Source organism: Pagrus major, chromosome 13, assembly GCF_040436345.1.
Source record: "Pagrus major chromosome 13, Pma_NU_1.0".
Classification (NCBI taxonomy): domain Eukaryota; kingdom Metazoa; phylum Chordata; class Actinopteri; order Spariformes; family Sparidae; genus Pagrus; species Pagrus major.
In genome coordinates this window covers 26822359-26845141 of record NC_133227.1, presented here as the reverse complement: position 1 = coordinate 26845141, position 22783 = coordinate 26822359, and the positions used below count along the sequence as shown (strand labels likewise).

The 22783-nt window shown below is 41.7% G+C and overlaps 4 protein-coding genes across 4 annotated transcripts; all 4 read left to right on the top strand.

Annotated features, from left to right (window-relative positions):
- The first annotated feature begins 1686 nt into the window (after window positions 1-1686).
- LOC141006992 (tripartite motif-containing protein 16-like) lies at window positions 1687-3465 on the top strand. Its single transcript, XM_073479310.1, has one exon. The coding sequence runs from the start codon at window positions 1704-1706 to the stop codon at window positions 3363-3365; it is 1662 nt and encodes a 553-aa protein (XP_073335411.1). The 5' UTR covers window positions 1687-1703; the 3' UTR covers window positions 3366-3465.
- Window positions 3466-6056: 2591 nt separating this feature from the next.
- On the top strand, window positions 6057-7971 carry LOC141007650 (tripartite motif-containing protein 16-like). The gene has a single exon (XM_073480029.1). It carries the CDS (start codon window positions 6099-6101, stop codon window positions 7770-7772), a length of 1674 nt encoding a protein of 557 aa, XP_073336130.1. The 5' UTR covers window positions 6057-6098; the 3' UTR covers window positions 7773-7971.
- A 7035-nt stretch (window positions 7972-15006) lies between these two features.
- LOC141007671 (tripartite motif-containing protein 16-like) lies at window positions 15007-16790 on the top strand. The gene has a single exon (XM_073480057.1). The coding sequence runs from the start codon at window positions 15007-15009 to the stop codon at window positions 16678-16680; it is 1674 nt and encodes a 557-aa protein (XP_073336158.1). The 3' UTR covers window positions 16681-16790.
- Window positions 16791-19447: 2657 nt separating this feature from the next.
- Window positions 19448-21795, top strand: LOC141007663 (tripartite motif-containing protein 16-like). The gene has a single exon (XM_073480044.1). The coding sequence runs from the start codon at window positions 19448-19450 to the stop codon at window positions 21116-21118; it is 1671 nt and encodes a 556-aa protein (XP_073336145.1). The 3' UTR covers window positions 21119-21795.
- Window positions 21796-22783: the final 988 nt, after the last annotated feature.

Here is a 22783-nt window from a genome sequence, read left to right as displayed (position 1 = left end):
TCTGCTTCTAATGAATCTCCTACAGCTTTGGCTGTTTGCTCTGGAGGAACAGCGCCACCTGCAGCTTCCCCCAACAAATATAACCTGCTGGCTCACAAGTGCAGCAACACAGAATAGAGGCCAGCAGCTGCTGACAGTCTTGTCAGTGATGGTCTCGTCTGTTTATGATTCAGCTTTAAAACGCAAATCAAAACCAGCATCTCAAGTACTTTCTTATTTCTTTAAGCAAGAACACAAATAAGATATTTGAGGCTTTGGCCGGGAAACGTTCGCACAAATATGACATCAAATAATAATGCTTTTGTGTAATTAAGTGCCGGATCAAGCAAAGTCAGTGCATTCAGAGACACATTCATATAACAGACAAGATTGCATTTTTAATTTTACTGGGACAAATTTAACTTTTTAAGAATAATGTATCGAATTTTGCTTGGCATCTATGTTTATATCCAAATAATGCAATTAGTGGTTTTGATGAATAACACAAAAGATACACACTAATTGTTTGTGAAAGACTTTCTACAACGTGACAAGAACATGTTAGAAGAACCATTGTTCTGTCTGAGGAAACTGACTTGTTCAGGCCAGATTTTGCTGTCGTCGTCATATCTGATGAAAACCGTACAGGTGGAGGTGAGGTAGCGTGGTGAGTTGAGACTCTGGTGAGCACAGGGTGAGGCTGCTGGCTGCAGAGGTGCAGGTGCAGGTGAACACTGTGTGTAGAGTGAACACGAAAAAACTACAAGTCATACAAAACGACGGTCTAACAGGAGCCATGTACCACATCGAACTGATGAAATCACCTGGAAGCAGGTAGCGTGGAGAGCAGGGCTTTATCAGCAGGACTAACTGCCAACCTGCTGCAGGTGAGCGTGTGTCAGCAGCTCAGGTGAGTGGGAAGCTCCGCCCAGCCTCTCAATGCACCTCTGCAAGCACAACAGAGGAAGAAACAAACACCAAGCACAAAATATCCACCACAGAATCTGACCGGTCAGGACAATGAACCCAGTTAGAGCAGAATATGGACCAAAAAATGTTTCATCTTTTCACAACAAACATTTAGAAGTACAGGTGTTACTAGTCTGCTTCACCACCAGACTACAGAGCAGCTTCTTTCCTCAGGCTGGGAGACTCCTGAACTCATCCTCTGCTCTCAACTACAAGAAATTGTTCATTGTTGTGTCTTATTTTTTATTCATCCATTTACAGATTTGTTTCTTTAGTGAGGAGCATAAAGGGAATTCAGCAAGTATTTTGTTACACAACCCTGTTGTGAGATGATACAAAGAAAAATGAACCTTGTACCCTGTAAATCAGGTTCCTCTGGGAACACGGGTTAATTATATAGTTATCTGAGAGGTGCACTATTTCTGAGTGCTGATACACAATGCAACTCTCACAACCCTCCTCTTCCTGGATCAAGCACAACTTTTTAACCCCACCCAGACGTTACTGACTGGCCAGGCTCGGCTCCTCCTGCTCTGAGAAACTCTCAAAGCACATTCAGCTCTGATGTTGGTAGTTCCCTCCCCTTTCATAGATCTGCCAGTGAAAACATGGGTCTAAACACCATGTGATGAAATACAACAGCTGATAGGCTCATACACTACAGACCAGTGACTAAACATCAAGGAAATGAGCTCAGCTTTTATCTGGTGACAGAAAGTGAAACTTACTGACATTCACTGTCGTCTGGAGGAGAAATGGCGCAGCATGTGCTTCAGCTGGATCGAGAGAAACTGAGCTGTTCAATCTGTCTGGATCTTCTGAAGGATCCGGTGACTATTCCCTGTGGGCACAGCTACTGCATGAGCTGTATTAAAGACTGCTGGGACACGGAGAAAGAGAAGGAAGCACACAGCTGCCCTCAGTGCAGGCAGAGCTTCACACCGAGGCCTGTCCTGGTGAAAAACATCATGTTTGCAGAGTTGGTGGAGGAAGTGAAGAAAGTACAACTTCAAGCTGCTTCACCTGATCATTCCTATGCTGGACCTGGAGATGTGGCCTGTGATTACTGCACTGGGAAGAAGCTGAAAGCCTTCAAGTCCTGTCTGGTGTGTATGGCCTCTTACTGTGAGCAACACCTCCAGCCTCACTACAGTGTGGCTACATTCAAGAAACACAAGCTGGTTGAAGCCACCTCAAAGCTTCAGGAGAACATCTGCTCTCGCCATGACGAGGTGATGAAGATTTTCTGCCGCACTGATCAGCAGTGTATCTGTATTCTCTGCTCCATGGATGATCATAAAGGCCATGACACAGTCTCTGCTGCAGCAGAAAGGGCTGAGAGGCAGACGGAGCTCGGGGCAAGTCAGCAAACAATCCAACAGAGAATCCAGGACAGAGAGAAAGACGTCAAGGTGCTTCAGCGGAGGGTGGAGGCTATCAATCTTTCTGCTGACAAAGCTGTGGAGGACAGTGAGAAGACATTCACCGAGTTGATCCGTCTCATTGAGAAGAGAAGCTCTGAAGTGAAGCAGCAGATCAGATCACAGCAGAAAACTGAAGTGAGTCGAGCTAAAGATCTTGAGGAGGAGCTGCGGCAGGAGATCACTGAGCTGCGGAGGAAAGACACTGAGCTGGAGAAGCTCTCACACACTGAAGATCATCTCCATTTCCTGAACAACTACTTCTCACTGTCACGTCTGAGCGAACCTAAAGACTTACCCAGCATTGTTATACGTCCTCTGTGCTCTTTTGAGGGTGTGACAGCAGCTGTGTCGGAGGCCAGAGATAAACTTCAGGCTGTCCTGAGTGAGGAGTGGACAAAGATCTCACGGGCAGTGACTGGAGTGGATGTTTTAGAGCCCAGAACCAGAACTGAACTTCTCAAGTATTCTTGTGACATCACACTGGATCCAAACACAGCAAACACAAGTTTGTCATTAAGTGGCAGGAACAGAAAAGCAACATTAATGTCAGTAGACCAGGTATATTCAGCTCACCCAGACAGATTTGGTGAAAGGTGGCAGGTCCTGAGTAGAGAGGGTCTGACTGGACGTTGTTACTGGGAGGTGAAGTGGAGCGGGTACGTCTGTATAGCAGTTGCATACAAGAACATTAGCAGAACAGGGACCTGTACTGAATGTGAATTTGGATGTAATGACAAATCCTGGTCATTAGAATGTAACAGTGGAGGTTATACATTCAGACATAATGATATTGATACTTCCATCTCAGGCCCTCAGTCCTCCACAATAGGAGTTTACCTGGATCATAGTGCAGGTACTCTGTCTTACTACAGCGTCTCTGAAACCATCACTCTCCTCCACAGAGTCCAGACCACGTTCACTCAGCCTCTCTATCCTGGACTTTGGCTTCCAAACAGTGTTGGTGACACAGCAGAGTTGTGTGAGCTCAAGTAGACAGGAGATTAAAGAGAGACTCATCTGTGGTGCTGTACATGTTGAGGTGTGTCTGCACTGCACTGATCGAACATAGGAGGTGGGACGATGATGATTTTTCTTGGATTTTATATTGTTTTGTTTTTTTCTTCTCAGTTTAGAGAAACTGTTATTGTTTCCTACAGAGTGATTAGACCATCTTGTTTGTTGAAATTTGACTTTTGAGCTTCATTTACTGAACATTTGGGAAATATTACATATGCAAGATGTGAAATAATGAATGAGTTTTTGTCAGGCTGACTTTTGAGTTTTTTTGAGTTTTAAGATTTTCATGTAATTTTATTTGTACCAAATCTTCAAGAACATATTTTGTGTAATTTCATCTTTACTTTTAGTTTTGCACATACTTCTGTCTGTCCTTCATAGTGTGCCTCTGTTTTAATGTTTCAAAATCATATTTCCATTTTTTTTATGTAACCAAAACCTGCATGAAAAACATCAGTAAAATATCAGCTTGTATAGTTTCAAAATTAACCCTCTGAAAATAGTTTGTTGATCGTCTTGTTAAAACTGATATCGTGTCAATATGTAGTAACAATTTTAAGAAGCAGTTATGAAAAGTCTTTGTTCAAAACCTTCAAATAAATAAATAAACACATAAATGAATAGGTGACTGTGTGTTCTTCCTTTAACTGTCAGAATATCACCAGAATCACTTGTTTTCCTACTAAATTTCATTTCAATCAATCATTTTTTCAAGATAGTGTGGGAACAGAAACACACACAGGGAGATCAATGAAGGCAGTCAGATAACCTCCATGTTATCATGGAGCTGATGGGTCATTTCACCAGAAACAGCACAATTCTGAGATGATTTTAAGTTTGTGACATGTTGGCTCTTTCATACAGGAAAATATCTGTTGTCACTGCTCCATGGGTGATCGTAAAGGCCACGATAGACACGGTGCTTCAGTACATAAACCCAGTTAGAGCAGAATATGGACCAAAAAATGTTTCATCTTTTCACAACAAACATTTAGAAGTACAGGTGTTACTAGTCTGCTTCACCACCAGACAACAGAGCAGCTTCTTCCCTCAGGCTGGGAGACTCCTGAACTCATCCTCTGCTCTCAACTTGAAATTTATTTCTGAAAATGGCCTTTCAGTAACTGTATTTGGCCTTCAATCAGTTTTTGGCAGGTGAAAAGGCCCATTTTCTGTTGTAATGGTCCTTTAAAAGGATTTCAAGCTGTCTCCTGAGCTCAGATCTTTATATTATGAAGCTCAAGAATGAGATCAAGTCATATTTAGGCAGAAATAACCTTTGAGTAACTGTATTTTTCCTTCAAACGTTCACACAAATATGACATCAAATAATAATGCTTTTGTGTAATTAAGTGCCAGATCAAGCAAAGTCAGTGCATTCAGAGACACATTCATATAACAGATGGCATTTTTAGTTTTACTGGGACAAATTTAACTTTGCTTGGTATCTATGTTTATATCCAAATAATGCAGTTAGTGGATTTGATGAATAACACAAAAGATACACACTAATTGTTTGTGAAAGACTTTCTACAAAGTGACAAGAACATGTTAGAAGAACCGTTGTTCTGTCTTAGGAAACTGACTTCAGGCCAGATTTTGCTGTCGTCGTCATATCTGATGAAAACCGTACAAGTGGAGGTGAGGTAGCGTGGTGAGTTGAGACTGGTGAGCACAGGGTGAGGCTGCTGGCTGCAGAGGTGCAGGTGCAGGTGAACACTGTGTGTGGAGTGAACACGAAAAAACTACAAGTCATACAAAACGACGATCTAACAGGAGCCATGTGCCACATCGAACTGATGAAATCACCTGGAAGCAGGTAGCGTGGAGAGCAGGGCTTTATCAGCAAGACTAACTGCCAACCTGCTGCAGGTGAGTGTGTGTCAGCAGCTCCGGTGAGTGGGAAGCTCCGCCCAGCCTCTCAATGCACCTCTGCAAGCACAACAGAGGAAGAAACAAACACCAAGCACAAAATATCCACCACAGAATCTGACCGGTCAGGACAATGAACCCAGTTAGAGCAGAATATGGACCAAGAAATGTTTCATCTTTTCACAACAAACATTTAGAAGTACAGGTGTTACTAGTCTGCTTCACCACCAGACTACAGAGCAGCTTCTTTCCTCAGGCTGGGAGACTCCTGAACTCATCCTCTGCTCTCAACTACAAGAAATTGTTCATTGTTGTGTCTTATTTTTTATTCATCCATTTACAGATTTGTTTTTTTTATTGAGGAGCATAAAGTGAATTCAGCAAGTATTTTGTTACACAACCCTGTTGTGAGATGACAGAAAGAAAAAGGAACCTTGTACCCTGTAAATCAGGTTCCTCTGGGAACACGGGTTAATTATATAATTATCTGACAGGTGCACTATTTCTGAGTGCTGATACACAATGCAACTCTCACAACCCTCCTCTTCCTGGATTAAACACAACTTTTTAACCCCACCCAGACGTTACTGACTGGCCAGGCTCGGCTCCTCCTGCTCTGAGAAACTCTCACAGCACATTCAGCTCTGATGTTGGTAGTTCCTCCCCTTTCATAGATCTGCCAGTGAAAAGATCGGTCTAAACACCATGTGATGAAATGCAACAGCTGATAGGCTCATACACTACAGACCAGTGACTGAACATCAAGGAAATGAGCTCAGCTTTTATCTGGAAACAGAGAGTGAAACTTACTGACATTCACTGTCGTCTGGAGGAGAAATGGCGCAGCATGTGCTTCAGCTGGATCGAGAGAAACTGAGCTGTTCAATCTGTCTGGATCTTCTGAAGGATCCTGTGACTATTCCCTGTGGGCACAGCTACTGCATGAGCTGTATTAAAGACTGCTGGGACACGGAGAAAGAGAAGGAAGCACACAGCTGCCCTCAGTGCAGGCAGAGCTTCACACCGAAGCCTGTCCTGGTGAAAAACATCATGTTTGCAGAGTTGGTGGAGGAACTGAAGAAAGTACAACTTCAAGCTGCTTCACCTGATCATTCCTATGCTGGACCTGGAGACGTGGCCTGTGACTTCTGCACTGGGAAGAAGCTGAAAGCCTTCAAGTCCTGTCTGGTGTGTATGGCCTCTTACTGTGAGCAACACCTCCAGCCTCACTACAGTGTGGCTACATTAAAGAAACACAAGCTGGTTGAAGCCACCTCAAAGCTTCAGGAGAACATCTGCTCTCGCCATGACGAGGTGATGAAGATTTTCTGCCGCACTGATCAGCAATGTATCTGTTATCTCTGCTCCATGGATGATCATAAAGGCCATGACACAGTCTCTGCTGCAGCAGAAAGGGCTGAGAGGCAGACGGAGCTCGGGGCGAGTCAGCAAACAATCCAACAGAGAATCCAGGACAGAGAGAAAGACGTCAAGGTGCTTCAGCGGAGGGTGGAGGCTATCAATCTTTCTGCTGACAAAGCTGTGGAGGACAGTGAGAAGACATTCAGTGAGTTGATCCGTCTCATTGAGAAGAGAAGCTCTGAAGTGAAGCAGCAGATCAGATCACAGCAGAAAACTGAAGTGAGTCGAGCTAAAGATCTTGAGGAGGAGCTGCAGCAGGAGATCACTGAGCTGCGGAGGAAAGACACTGAGCTGGAGAAGCTCTCACACACAGAAGATCATCTCCATTTCCTGAACAACTACTTCTCACTGTCACGTCTGAGCGAACCTAAAGACTTACCCAGCATTGTTATACGTCCTCTGTGCTCTTTTGAGGGTGTGACAGCAGCTGTGTCGGAGGCCAGAGATAAACTTCAGGCTGTCCTGAGTGAGGAGTGGACAAAGATCTCACGGGCAGTGACTGAAGTGGATGTTTTACTGCCTCAAGCAGAGCCCAGAACCAGAACTGAACTTCTCAAGTATTCTTGTGAAATCACACTGGATCCAAACACAGCAAACAAACGTTTGTCATTAAGTGACAGGAACAGAAAAGCAACATTAATGTCAGTAGACCAGGTATATTCAGCTCACCCAGACAGATTTGGTGAATGGTGGCAGGTCCTGAGTAGAGAGGGTCTGACTGGACGTTGTTACTGGGAGGTGAAGTGGAGCGGGATGGTTTATATAGCAGTTGCATACAAGAACATTAGCAGAACAGGGACCCGTACTGAATGTGTATTTGCATATAATGACAAATCCTGGTCATTAATATGTAACAGTGGAGGTTATAAATTCAGACATAATAATATTGTTACTTCCATCTCAGGCCCTCAGTCCTCCACAATAGGAGTTTACCTGGATCATAGTGCAGGTACTCTGTCTTACTACAGCGTCTCTGAAACCATCACTCTCCTCCACAGAGTCCAGACCACGTTCACTCAGCCTCTCTATCCTGGACTTTGGCTGCCAAACAATGATGGTGACACAGCAGAGTTGTGTGAGCTCAAGTAGACAGGAGATTAAAGAGAGACTCATCTGTGGTGCTGTACATGTTGAGGTGTGTCTGCACTGCACTGATCAAACATAGGAGGTGGGACCATGATGATTTTTCTTGGATTTTATATTGTTTTGTTTTTTTCTTCTCAGTTTAGAGAAACTGTGATTGTTTCCTACAGAGTGATTAGAGCATCGTGTTTGACGAAATTTGACTTGTGAGCTTCATTTACTGAACATTTGGGAAATATTACATATGCAAGATGTGAAATGATGAATCAGTTTTTGTCAGAAACATGTGGTGTGTAAAATGTGTGAATCTGTTTGGATTTTTGAGGGGGTTTTTTTGTTTTAAGATTTTTATGTGATTTTATTTGTACCAAATCTTCATGAACATATTTTGTGTAATTTCATTTTTACTTTTAGTTTTGCACATACTTCTGTCTGTCCTTCATAGTGTGCCTCTGTTTTAATGTTTCAAAATCACATTTCCATTTTTTTTATGTAACCAAAACCTGCATGAAAAACATCAGTAAAATATCAGCTTGTATAGTTTCAAAATTAACCCTCTGAAAATAGTTTGTTGATCGTCTTGTTAAGACTGATATCATGTCAATATGTAGTAACAATTTTAAGAAGCAGTTATGAAAAGTCTTTGTTCAAAACCTTCAAATAAATAAATGAACACATTAATGAATAGGTGACTGTGTGTTCTTCCTTTAACTGTCAGAATATCACCAGAATCACTTGTTTTCCTGCTAAATTTCATTTAAATCAATCAGTTTTTCAAGATATTGTGGGAACAGAAACACACACAGGGAGATCAATGAAGGCAGTCAGATAACCTCCATGTTATCATGGGGCTGATGGGTCATTTCACCAGAAACAGCACAATTCTGAAATGATTTTAAGTTTGTGACATGTTGGCTCTTTCATACAGGAAAACACTCCAACACAATATTTCAGGAGAATGTGTTACTTTCAGATTTATTACACAACTTTTTTTATTTAACATTCCACAACAATCATGCAGGAGTAAAATGGGAATAATACAAAGCTTTACAGGCTTCGACCAATCACACTTTAGGAATAACTGGGCTTCACGTCTTCTCAGAAACACTCAAAATGTGAGGTAATATTTTTGGAAATCATCGTCTACAGACAACAAACCGTGTGTTGATTGAATGCTGAAGGGGGAAAAAAGCAGAAATAAGTTAAACCATCATATTCCTGTGCCTTGTGTCAGCACTGATTTAACTTACAAATAAAAATGAGAGGAATATCAATAAATTAACCGAGTCAGTGAGTTTGTTTTAGGTCATCTACTTTTCATAATCATCCCTCGGCTCCTTATCCCTTCTGCGATGTCGTCCTCGGAGGGTCAGCATCCAGAATGTCAGCACCTTCCATCAAGTAACAAAAGTCGTGACAGAAATGTTTTTGTCACATATATGATTTTACACCTTGTCCATACATTTAACAAAGTATTTCAGATAACAACTTAAAGCAACACAGTAAAAAAAAAAAAGATGTTCACAAATGTTCTCTGTAGTCTCACATAACAGACTGCAAATACGTGATTAATCGCACTCTTTAAGGTTTTTCATTTTTGACCACTAAAAGGGGAAATCGATGATAGATTGCATGGATTTATACGAGTTAGTGGTAGAGAGGCTGGTCACTGTTCCTCTGTCGAAGCCTCATGGGAGCTGAAGCTGTTGAAGGTTGACAAAGTAATCATGCATGTAAAAAAGCCAAAATGTTTCGTCTTTTCACAGCAAACATTAACTTGAAACACAGGTGTTACTGGTGACGTCAACGCTCTGTTCAAGTGTCGCAATAATCCATGACAGTGTGACAGCACGGACCCTGAAAGTGACGCAGCTAAATGGAACTGAGCCATCATTCATTGTGTCATTTACACCTGTGCTTTAGTTGGGCTGCCCAGCTAACGGTGCATCCTGCCAGCATTTTTATCCCATCAGGCTCCACCTCATCATGTGCAACTAAATCCTACAAAAAAGACCGCGACACCAACGACGTTGAAGATATTTGGCAGACGATCCTAAACAATGCAGGACTGGCCCCATCCGATGTGAGGCCACGTTCCCAGATGAACTTGAAACATTTTATGCTCGCTATGATCTCAGAGAGTCAGCTGTAGGGTCTACTCTGCCTCCAGAGGACTGCCCACTGTCATAATCCACAGCGGGTATGAGAAAAAAAACCAGCCGAGACTGAATGTGAGTAAAGCTGCTGGGCCTGATAACATGCAACTGATAAAACCTGTTAAAATAAAACTAAAATCCAGAATGTGAGACAGCCGGGAATCATGTCAGTCGTCACCTTTAGCTAAATATCAAACATGGCTACATAAGAATTACACAAAAAGAAAACTACTTTCAAAGTAGAATAACATGAATATAAATACGATAAAATGTAAGGAAATAATTTTACATCATAGCAAATTTACAATGCATTCAAAAAAAACCTGCTTAATATGAGACAACTTAAAGGTTTTCTTTACTAATCCAAACAATCACACTATCTTTTATGGGATCATGGTCTCCAAGTGCTTCTTCGTTTATGTTTTACACAGTAATTTTCATGCTAAGATTAATTTGTGAGATGCTGAAGTCTTTTTAAAAGTCAAATAGCATCGACGCCTACAGGCTGGATAACATCGTATTCTTTGGTAAAGGAGGGTGAAAAAGGATGTTTGTACTGGATGTGACATTTCAGTAAACTTTGTTAACACCACACACGTCAACAGAACAGGTGACAGAAGGCCTTCTACACAAGTATAAAAATACAACCATAATAAAAAGTGATAGTATCAAAGTGTTCACAGTACAATACGTACAACAGGTTATTGCACCAAATTTAAATGATTTAGGTTTTGTCATGAGAGAGTGACGCAGTGAAGCAATACTGTCTCTTCACCATCAGGATTTGAAATGCCTGTATATAAATATAATACCAAAAACTGAATGTTCATTGCCGCAACTTTTAAAGGAAAAGTTCAATCCAAAATGAAAATCCAGTCAGTCGTGGTGAATTTTCATAGTCAACAAAACATTTCTGGAGCTTCACAGCGAAACAAAATGGCTCCATGTAGCTCGTCTGGTGTAATCCAGAAGCCCCCGAGATCCAAAATTGATGTGAAAAGACAATATTTAAACCCTCGACTCGCTGTCGAGCTTGTGTGTCCAATTCAGATGGGGTGCGCTAACACTTTTAGCTTAGCAGCTGAAGAACTGGGGTTAAAAAGGCTTTAAATGAAATCTTCTAAATCAATTTGGGATCTTGGGGCTTCCAGAAACTTGTATTACGCCGGACGAGCTGTAAGGAGCCATTTTATGTTTGTTTTTTGTTTTTTTGTTTTGCTTTGAAGCTCCAGAAATGTTTTGTGGACTTGGAAACTTCATCTCACTTTCCATCAGCAGGAAGGTGAGAAGACAATGACTGAATTTAAATTTTTGCTGAACTGGTTCCTTCATGTTTTATACTTAAAATATTAAGTAGTGTCGTCAAACAGTTTTCTGGATCAAAATCATATTTGACTATCTGAGATCTCCTGTGTCGACAGTGCATCAAGCATGACGTGAAAAGACGAATATTAAACCCATAAAACTACGGCATCTCTCTGTTCTGTCTCACGCCTGTTTGTACTCAATCATTTCACAACCATTTTCATGAACACACCAGCTTCCCATCAGTCAGATTCAAGTTCTCCACAGGTCTGTGGTAATGTACCTAAAACAACATAATAAATAGCAACATAAGAAGCAGACATGATCTGATCTCGCCATCTTTAAAATCCAAAGTGTAAAGTGTGATGAGCCGTACCTTTACTCATGGGCGTAGGTTTCTATATAGATGGTCGTGACATGTCACAACCAATGTTCGAGGATTGCAAAATAGTCACTACCAATATTTGTCTGCTGCTGAGCCAGTAGTAACGTTAGTGAGTGGTAGTAGTGAGCATCTTCCAAACTGTGTCCGCTACTTGAAATGGATAAGAGGAAGAAACAGCTGAGAAACAGCGATTAAAAAGTTGAAGTCTCTGGAGGTGGAGGCTGCTAAATGTGCGAAGTTGACGGAGCTTTTTGGTGCCGGGACCAGTGACACCGACCCGCCAGCAGCCACAGGTGCTGCTGCGCCGGGAGACGAGGGAGGAGGACCTGACGATGATGAGCGAGTGGAGGCAGACAGGGTCAGTAACGTCAGCCTGGGGCTGGCTCGGCTAAATGTTTGAGACATGTCCAAAACAAAGTAAAAAAACGTTTTTACATTGAATGTGATGCGACCTCACTAACTGCATACTGATGAACGCAGCTGCCGCTAATGCTAACGCAGCTGCCGCTAATGCTAACGTAGCTCCTCAGGGACTGAAGTCGTTATTTTCTAACTTTGACAATCTAACATGTGGCAGCACATCAGCCCAGAGTTAAAGGGCTGTGACTGTTGGTAGTTGTGGTTGATTTTGTTCAAATACGCCGAATTGTGATATTATGGGTTATTTTTGTTCAGATGATTTAGCTAAGCTAGCTAACAGATGCTAACGTCAGCGGTCTCTTGTTGCCATAGCAACAGTAAACATTCACGTGGCCTGATGAGCTGTAAACAGAGATACAAAACACAAGTAAATAATAAATATAATAAATATAATAATATAATAATAAATTTAATTTGCAATATTTACCATTGAATTTATTGTAATCTTTCAATTCATTTATTGTTTACTGAGGTGATAACTATCTAATAGGTATAATTTGTGTGTAAATGTGTTACTTTTACTGTAGTTTTCAAATGGCTGTGTATAGTGTTAGTGTATAGTCTTGAGCATTTTCAGGTCACAAAGATCTGGCTTTTTTGCATTGGGAAACACTAGTAAAGTGTCCTAATGAAAACACGACAAAGCCATTTGACTACCTTGTTCATAAATGATGGTGTCAGGACTTTTTTTTATGACACACACACTTTCATTGATAGGAATACTTGGTTTTGAGGAATGACCTCTATTTTGAGCATGTGACATGCTTTTGCAGGTTATCAACAAGGTTTTGCAGTTTGTACTAATTGTTTTGAGAAATGCACCAACTGTTGTGCAAATGTAAGTAATGATGTGAGAAAAACTCCACCCCGTCTCTGGTTTTGGGTTCTTCCCGTTAGTCTCGTCCCACCCCTGGTCATAACATAACTTCTGTTGTGATTTGACACTATAATGAACAAAGATTGATTGGTTGATTGCTATAGCTGTCAGTTTTAGTCCTTGAGTTCATAGCTACGTGCTTTATTTGTTAACTGCTATCAAGGAATATGACTCTCCTTTGTAGTATGTGTGAGAAAGGACGCCACGAGATTTGTGGACTTCTTCGTGGTGTCCGCTGATAATATAGTGGGCTGGTCTGGACAGAAAATGCCAGAGCTGAATTTTTGTCCCAGTCCACCCCTGGTAATGTCACTACCAAAGCTGAGACCAAACCTACGCCCTTGCCTTTACTTTACAATGTAGACATGTTTAATGGCCTGTTCACTGCTTCCCTCTGCTTCTAATGAATCTCCTACAGCTTTGGCTGTCTGCTCTGGAGGAACAGCGCCACCTGCAGCTTCCCCCAACAAATATAACCTGCTGGCTCACAAGTGCAGTAACACAGAATAGAGGCCAGCAGCTGCTGACAGTCTTGTCAGTGATGGTCTCGTCTGTTTATGATTCAGCTTTAAAACGCAAATCAAAACCAGCATCTCAAGTACTTTCTTATTTCTTTAAGCAAGAACACAAATAAGATATTTGAGGCTTTGGTCAGGAAACGTTCGCACAAGTATGACATCAAATAATAATGCTTTTGTGTAATTAAGTGCCAGATCAAGCAAAGTCAGTGCATTCAGAAACACATTCATATAACAGATAAGATTGCATTTTTAATTTTACTGGGACAAATTTAACTTTTTAAGAATAATGTATCGAATTTTGCTTGGTATCTATGTTTATATCCAAATAATGCAGTTAGTGGTTTTGATGAATAACACAAAAGACACACACTAATTGTTTGTGAAAGACTTTCTACAACGTGACAAGAACATGTTAGAAGAACCATTGTTCTGTCTGAGGAAACTGACTTGTTTAGGCCAGATTTTGCTGTCATCGTCATATCTGATGAAAACCGTACAGGTGGAGGTGAGGTAGCGTGGTGAGTTGAGACTCTGGTGAGCACAGGGTGAGGCTGCTGGCTGCAGAGGTGCAGGTGCAGGTGAACACTGTGTGTAGAGTGAACACGAAAAAACTACAAGTCATACAAAACGACGATCTAACAGGAGCCATGTACCACATCGAACTGATGAAATCACCTGGAAGCAGGTAGCGTGGAGAGCAGGGCTTTATCAGCAAGACTAACTGCCAACCTGCTGCAGGTGAGCGTGTGTCAGCAGCTCCGGTGAGTGGGAAGCTCCGCCCAGCCTCTCAATGCACCTCTGCAAGCACAACAGAGGAAGAAACAAACGCCAAGCACAAAATATCCACCACAGAATCTGACCGGTCAGGACAATGAACCCAGTTAGAGCAGAATATGGACCAAGAAATGTTTCATCTTTTCACAACAAACATGTAGAAGTACAGGTGTTACTAGTCTGCTTCACCACCAGACTACAGAGCAGCTTCTTTCCTCAGGCTGGGAGACTCCTGAACTCATCCTCTGCTCTCAACTACAAGAAATTGTTTGTTGTTGTGTCTTATTTTTTATTCATCCATTTACAGATTTGTTTTTTTTTTTAGTGAGGAGCATAAAGGGAATTCAGCAAGTATTTTGTCAAACAACCCTGTTGTGAGATGACAGAAAGAAAAAGGAACCTTGTACCCTGTAAATCAGGTTCCTCTGGGAACGCGGGTTAATTATATAATTATCTGAGAGGTGCACTATTTCTGAGCGCTGATACACAATGCAACTCTCACAACCCTCCTCTTCCTGGATCAAGCACAACTTTTTAACCCCACCCAGACGTTACTGACTGGCCAGGCTCGGCTCCTCCTGCTCTGAGAAACTCTCACAGCACATTCAGCTCTGATGTTGGTAGTTCCTCCCCTTTCATAGATCTGCCAGTGAAAACATGGGTCTAAACACCATGTGATGAAATACAACAGCTGATAGGCTCATACACTACAGACCAGTGACTAAACATCAAGGAAATGAGCTCAGCTTTTATCTGTTAACAAAGTCGAACTCACTGACATTCACTGTCGTCTGGAGGAGAAATGGCGCAGCAAGTGCTTCAGCTGGATCGAGAGAAACGGAGCTGTTCAATCTGTCTGGATCTTCTGAAGGATCCGGTGACTATTCCCTGTGGGCACAGCTACTGCATGAGCTGTATTAAAGACTGCTGGGACACGGAGAATGACAAGGAAGCACACAGCTGCCCTCAGTGCAGGCAGAGCTTCACACCGAGGCCTGTCCTGGTGAAAAACACCATGTTAGCAGAGTTAGTGGAGGAAGTGAAGAAAGTACAACTTCAAGCTGCTTCACCTGATCATTCCTATGCTGGACCTGGAGACGTGGCCTGTGATTACTGCACTGGGAAGAAGCTGAAAGCCTTCAAGTCCTGTCTGGTGTGTATGGCCTCTTACTGTGAGCAACACCTCCAGCCTCACTACAGTGTGGCTCCATTAAAGAAACACAAGCTGGTTGAAGCCACCTTAAAGCTTCAGGAGAACATCTGCTCTCGCCATGACGAGGTGATGAAGATTTTCTGCCGCACTGATCAGCAGTGTATCTGTATTCTCTGCTCCATGGATGATCATAAAGGCCATGACACAGTCTCTGCTGCAGCAGAAAGGGCTGAGAGGCAGACGGAGCTCGGGGCGAGTCAGCAAACAATCCAACAGAGAATCCAGGACAGAGAGAAAGACGTCAAGGTGCTTCAGCGGAGGGTGGAGGTGATCAATCTTTCTGCTGACAAAGCTGTGGAGGACAGTGAGAAGACATTCACCCAGTTGATCCGTCTCATTGAGAAGAGAAGCTCTGAAGTGAAGCAGCAGATCAGATCACAGCAGAAAACTGAAGTGAGTCGAGCTAAAGATCTTGAGGAGGAGCTGCGGCAGGAGATCACTGAGCTGCGGAGGAAAGACACTGAGCTGGAGAAGCTCTCACACACTGAAGATCATCTCCATTTCCTGAACAACTACTTCTCACTGTCACGTCTGAGCGAACCTAAAGACTTACCCAGCATTGTTATACGTCCTCTGTGCTCTTTTGAGGGTGTGACAGCAGCTGTGTCGGAGGCCAGAGATAAACTTCAGGCTGTCCTGAGTGAGGAGTGGACAAAGATCTCACTGGCAGTGACTGAAGTGGATGTTTTACTGCCTCAAGCAGAGCCCAGAACCAGAACTGAACTTCTCAAGTATTCTTGCGAGATCACACTGGATCCAAACACAGCAAACACACGTTTGTTATTAAGTGACAGGAACAGAAAAGCAACATTAATGTCAGTAGACCAGGTATATTCAGCTCACCCAGACAGATTTGGTGAATGGTGGCAGGTCCTGAGTAGAGAGGGTCTGACTGGACGTTGTTACTGGGAGGTGAAGTGGAGCGGGTACGTTGATATAGCAGTTACATACAAGAACATTAGCAGAACAGGGACTATGAATGAATGTGTATTTGGATTGAATGACAAATCCTGGTCATTAGGATGTAACAGTGGAGGTTATAAATTCAGACATAATGATATTGATACTTCCATCTCAGGCCCTCAGTCCTCCACAATAGGAGTTTACCTGGATCATAGTGCAGGTACTCTGTCTTACTACAGCGTCTCTGAAACCATCACTCTCCTCCACAGAGTCCAGACCACGTTCACTCAGCCTCTCTATCCTGGATTTTGGCTTCCATACAATGATGGTGACACAGCAGAGTTGTGTGAGCTCAAGTAGACAGGAGATTAAAGAGAGACTCATCTGTGGTGCTGTACATGTTGAGGTGTGTCTGCACTGCACTGATCAAACATAGGAGGTGGGACCATGATGATTTTTCATTTTTGTTTGTTTGTTTGTCAATTCAATGAAATGGTGACATGAAAAAAAATCTCTTTATTTGCTACATAGGGATTAAACTGTGTTGTTTGTTGAAATTGGATATTTACTAAAACATTTCCATTTTATACCGTGTGTGGAAAATATTACTTATGCAAAATGTCTGATGAAATCTGTTGTTGTCCTACTTAGAGTTGACTTTTTTTTAACAATTATGTCAAAAACTACAAAATGAATAAAAGTGATGTATGTAAATATGTATTGTAAGTAATAGTAGTAATGTTTTATTCTAAAGATAAAGGTGATTTAAGTTGTACCACATCTTCATGAACATGATTTGTGCCATTTGTTTTCTCTTTAGTAGTTTACATACTGCCGTCTGTGCTGCATACTATGTTGTTATTGTAATGATATTGCAAATTCACATTAATCAGTAAAATTAGTGATGCTGGGGAAACAGATATGAATTAAATTTTACCTTCTGAAAAAGAGTTTTCTCCTCATCTTTGGAAGAGTTGTAAAGTGTCTTTACACAGTAACTTTTTTTGGAAACGTCTGAAAATCATTGTTCAAAACCCTGAAAATAAATGAAAACATGAATAAATAACTGACTTGTCATCATTTTAACAGTAAACCTCTATTCTTTGATGAATCAAACTGCCTAAATATTATATCTAGAGCAATTTGCCTTCTAACTCTTTTCTTCAATCAGTCAGTTTTTCAGGTATTTTGGTAACAAACACACAGGGAGGGTGATGAAGGCTAATCAAATAACATCCACTTCATGTTGGAGTTGATGGGTCATTTTATCAGAAAAAGCAGAATCATGAAATTATTTTCACATCATGATGTGTTTACTGTCTCTCTTGCAATGTAAAATAAAAATAAAAGAATAGATAAATGTCTAAATATAAAGACAAATAATGAAATATATATTGTATAAGTGTAATGATTAGCACATTGAATCTAAATTAAATGTGGTTATCATCGCCTACATTAGGATGAACATGATTAAAGCTGGTCTCCAACGGCCCCCCCTAGAGGCTGGAGCCCAGAAAGCTTTCCCCTATTGACCCCCTCATTGTCAGCCCTGGCTATAGAGCCTAAAGATGGCGGCAAGAAAAATTAAAACTGCAATGCAAGACACCATCTGCATTTAAAACCCACATATGATCAGTGTAAAAACTATGAAAGCATCTGCTCTCATTGTCTTTACAGTGGCCAAGGAGTGAGAAAAGACCCTCTGTCTCTGTGAAGGCATGAAGCTCCAAAAGAAGAAACTCTTTCAGCTGTTAATCTCTTTCTCTGGTGAGCAGACTGTTGTTTGACCTTTCACCATTTTTAGCATCTTCACAATTTGTACCTCAGAGAGTCTGAAAATAACGGGGCGACAGTGGAGGCCGACAGAACAGGAGGAACCCAATAACACTGTTTAAACTGCAGGACTCTTAAAGATGTGATCTGGCTTTAACTGTGGTGTAGGGATCAGACCTGAACCAGTCCCTTTGCTCTGCTGTTCAGCACCAGAGGACAATAGTGCAAAGATGAACTGTAAGTTGCACAGTGGAGGGAACAAAGCTCATTAACAGAGACTAGTCTGCTGCAGTGTGCAGATGAACACACCACAAGCTGTTTCCTTTTCACTTGATCTTGCTGACTGTCACTGGATTTGTATTTTGCTGTTCATTAATGAATGCTTGTTTATTTTGGCAGCTGTTGTGCTGCAGTTTATATGAACTAATCTCACTTCTATGTGCAGACACAAACAGCAGATGGCGCAAGAATCACCTGTTTTTCCACGTAACCTACCTCACCACTACATCAACACTGACTTGAATACATTGTGTAGTGAGTTCATGTTGGGTTTGTTGAGGTTGAATGCTGCTTTCCTGTAGATAATAATCACACACCTTGCAGGTTATTTGATTGTATGCATTTAAAGCAGTGGCTGCAAATTGATCAGGATGACTTTGAGGTAATATTGTGGGTGAACAGAGCTGATACTCCTCAGGTGTATCAGGAGACCCATTTAGGAGCCTTTTGAGTCAGAACCACATTCTTTGACAAGTTTCCTCAAAGCCTCAACCTGTGTAAATGCAAAGCAACAACAGCAATTAGATAACTGAATAGTTATTACCATAATCTTTCTTGCTTCTTGGCATTTAGTTAATAGGCCAATCTGGAAGCAGCTCTTGCTGGCTCTGGTAGAGACCCAATCCAACCTGTCAATTTGTCCCAGAAAGATGAACTTTACATGGATTTTCAGAATTATGTTTGTAGTTGAAAACCAAACCTTTAATTTCTCTTTGAGAGATGAACTGTGACTTAGTGCGAGAGTCACGCTGCAACCCTCACATCGGTTCTCTTCTTGGAGAGGAGCACAACTTTATAACCCCAATCCAACTTTATTTATTATTGTTTTATTGTCCAGGCTCGGCTCTCCCTGCTCTGAGAAACTCTCAAAGTCCATTCAGCTCAGACATATATTGCTCCCTCCCATTTCATAAATCTACCAGTGTAAAGATGGATCTGAACACCATGTGATGAAGTACAACAGCTGATAGGCTCATACACTACAGATAAGTGACTAAACATCAAGGAAATGAGCTCAGCTTTTATCTGTTAACAAAGTCGAACTCACTGACATTCACTGTCGTCTGGAGGAGAAATGGCGCAGCATGTGCTTCAGCTGGATCGAGAGAAACGGAGCTGTTCAATCTGTCTGGATCTTCTGAAGGATCCGGTGACTATTCCCTGTGGGCACAGCTACTGCATGAGCTGTATTAAAGACTTCTGGGACACGGAGAATGACAAGGAAGCACACAGCTGCCCTCAGTGCAGGCAGAGCTTCACACCGAGGCCTGTCCTGGTGAAAAACACCATGTTAGCAGAGTTAGTGGAGGAAGTGAAGAAAGTACAACTTCAAGCTGCTTCACCTGATCATTCCTATGCTGGACCTGGAGACGTGGCCTGTGATTACTGCACTGGGAAGAAGCTGAAAGCCTTCAAGTCCTGTCTGGTGTGTATGGCCTCTTACTGTGAGCAACACCTCCAGCCTCACTACAGTGTGGCTCCATTAAAGAAACACAAGCTGGTTGAAGCCACCTTAAAGCTTCAGGAGAACATCTGCTCTCGCCATGACGAGGTGATGAAGATTTTCTGCCGCACTGATCAGCAGTGTATCTGTTATCTCTGCTCCATGGATGATCATAAAGGCCATGACACAGTCTCTGCTGCAGCAGAAAGGGCTGAGAGGCAGACGGAGCTCGGGGCGAGTCAGCAAACAATCCAACAGAGAATCCAGGACAGAGAGAAAGACGTCAAGGTGCTTCAGCGGAGGGTGGAGGCTATCAATCTTTCTGCTGACAAAGCTGTGGAGGACAGCGAGAAGACTTTCACCGAGTTGATCCGTCTCATTGAGAAGAGAAGCTCTGAAGTGAAGCAGCAGATCAGATTACAGCAGAAAACTGAAGTGAGTCGAGCTAAAGATCTTGAGGAGGAGCTGCAGCAGGAGATCACTGAGCTGCGGAGGAAAGACACTGAGCTGGAGAAGCTCTCACACACTGAAGATCATCTCCATTTCCTGAACAACTACTTCTCACTGTCACGTCTGAGCGAACCTAAAGACTTACCCAGCATTGTTATACGTCCTCTGTGCTCTTTTGAGGGTGTGACAGCAGCTGTGTCGGAGGCCAGAGATAAACTTCAGGCTGTCCTGAGTGAGGAGTGGACAAAGATCTCACTGGCAGTGACTGAAGTGGATGTTTTACTGCCTCAAGCAGAGCCCAGAACCAGAACTGAACTTCTCAAGTATTCTTGTGAAATCACACTGGATCCAAACACAGCAAACACACGTTTGTCATTAAGTGACAGGAACAGAAAAGCAACATTGTCAGTAGACCAGGTATATTCAGCTCACCCAGACAGATTTGTTGAATGGTGGCAGGTCCTGAGTAGAGAGGGTCTGACTGGACGTTGTTACTGGGAGGTGAAGTGGAGCGGGACAATTTTTATAGCAGTTTCATACAAGAACATTAGCAGAACAGGGACCGTGAATGAATGTGGATTTGGATTTAATGACAAATCCTGGTCATTAAGATGTGACAGTGGAGGTTATCAATTCAGTCATAATGATATTGATACTTCCATCTCAGGTCCTCAGTCCTCCACAATAGGAGTTTACCTGGATCATAGTGCAGGTACTCTGTCTTACTACAGTGTCTCTGAAACCATCACTCTCCTCCACAGAGTCCAGACCACGTTCACTCAGCCTCTCTATCCTGGATTTTGGCTTCCAAACAGTGTTGGTGACACAGCAGAGTTGTGTGAGCTCAAGTAGACAGGAGATTAAAGAGAGACTCCTCTGTGGTGCTGTACATGTTGAGGTGTGTCTGCACTGCACTGATCAAACATAGGAGGTGGGACGATGATGATTTTTCTTGGATTTTATATTGTTTTGTTTTTTTCTTCTCAGTTTAGAGAAACTGTGATTGTTTCCTACAGAGTGATTAGACCATCGTGTTTGTTGAAATTTGACTTGTGAGCTACATTTACTGAACATTTGGGAAATATTACATATGCAAGATGTGAAATGATGAATCAGTTTTTGTCAGAAACATGTGGTGTGTAAAATGTGTGAATCTGTTTGGATTGTTGAGGTTTTTTTTGAGTTTTAAGATTTTTATGTAATTTTATTTGTACCAAATCTTCAAGAACATATTTTGTGTAATTTCATCTTTACTTTTAGTTTTGCACATACTTCTGTCTGTCCTTCATAGTGTGCCTCTGTTTTAATGTTTCAAAATCACATTTCTATTTTTTATGTAACCAAAACCTGCATGAAAAACATCAGTAAAATATCAGCTTGTATAGTTTCAAAATTAACCCTCTGAAAATAGTTTGTTGATCGTCTTGTTAAGACTGATATCATGTCAATATGTAGTAACAATTTTAAGAAGCATTCATGAAAAGTCTTTGTTCAAAACCTTCAAATCAATAAATAAACACATAAATGAATAGATGACTGTGTGTTCTTCCTTTAACTGTCAGAATATCACCATAATCACTTGTTTTCCTGCTAAATTTCATTTAAATCAATCAGTTTTTCAAGATATTGTGGGAACAGAAACACACACAGGGAGATCAATAAAGGCAGTCAGATAACCTCCATGTTATCATGGAGCTGATGGGTCATTTCACCAGAAACAGCACAATTCTGAGATGATTTTAAGTTTGTGACATGTTGGCTCTTTCATACAGGAAAACACTCCAACACAATATTTCAGGAGAATGTGTTACTTTCAGATTTATTACACAACTTTTTGTTTTTTTAACATTCCACAACAATCATGCAGGAGTAAAATGGGAATAATACAAAGCTTTACAGGCTTCGACCAATCACACTTTAGGAATAACTGGGCTTCACGTCTTCTCAGAAACACTCAAAATGTGAGGTAATATTTTTGGAAATCATCGTCTACAGACAACAGACCGTGTGTTGATTGAATGCTGAACGGAAAAAAAAGCAGAAATAAGTTAAACCATCATATTCCTGTGCCTTGTGTCAGCACTGATTTAACTTACAGCTAAAGACGACCAGAATATCAATAAATGAATCATGTTAGTGAGTTTGTTTTAGGTTATCCACTTTTCATAATCATCCCTCGGTCCCTTATCCCTTCTTAGCACTGTATCTGTTATCACTGCTCCATGGGTGATCGTAAAGGCCATGATAGACACGGTGCTTCAGTACATAAACCCAGTTAGAGCAGAATATGGACCAAAAAATGTTTCATCTTTTCACAACAAACATTTAGAAGTACAGGTGTTACTAGTCTGCTTCACCACCAGACTACAGAGCAGCTTCTGTCCTCAGGCTGGGAGACTCCTGAACTCATCCTCTGCTCTCAACTTGAATCTTTTTTTCTGAAAATGACCTTTTAGTAACTGTATTTGGCCTTCAATCAATTTTTGGCAGGTGAAAAGGCACATTTTCTGTTGTAAT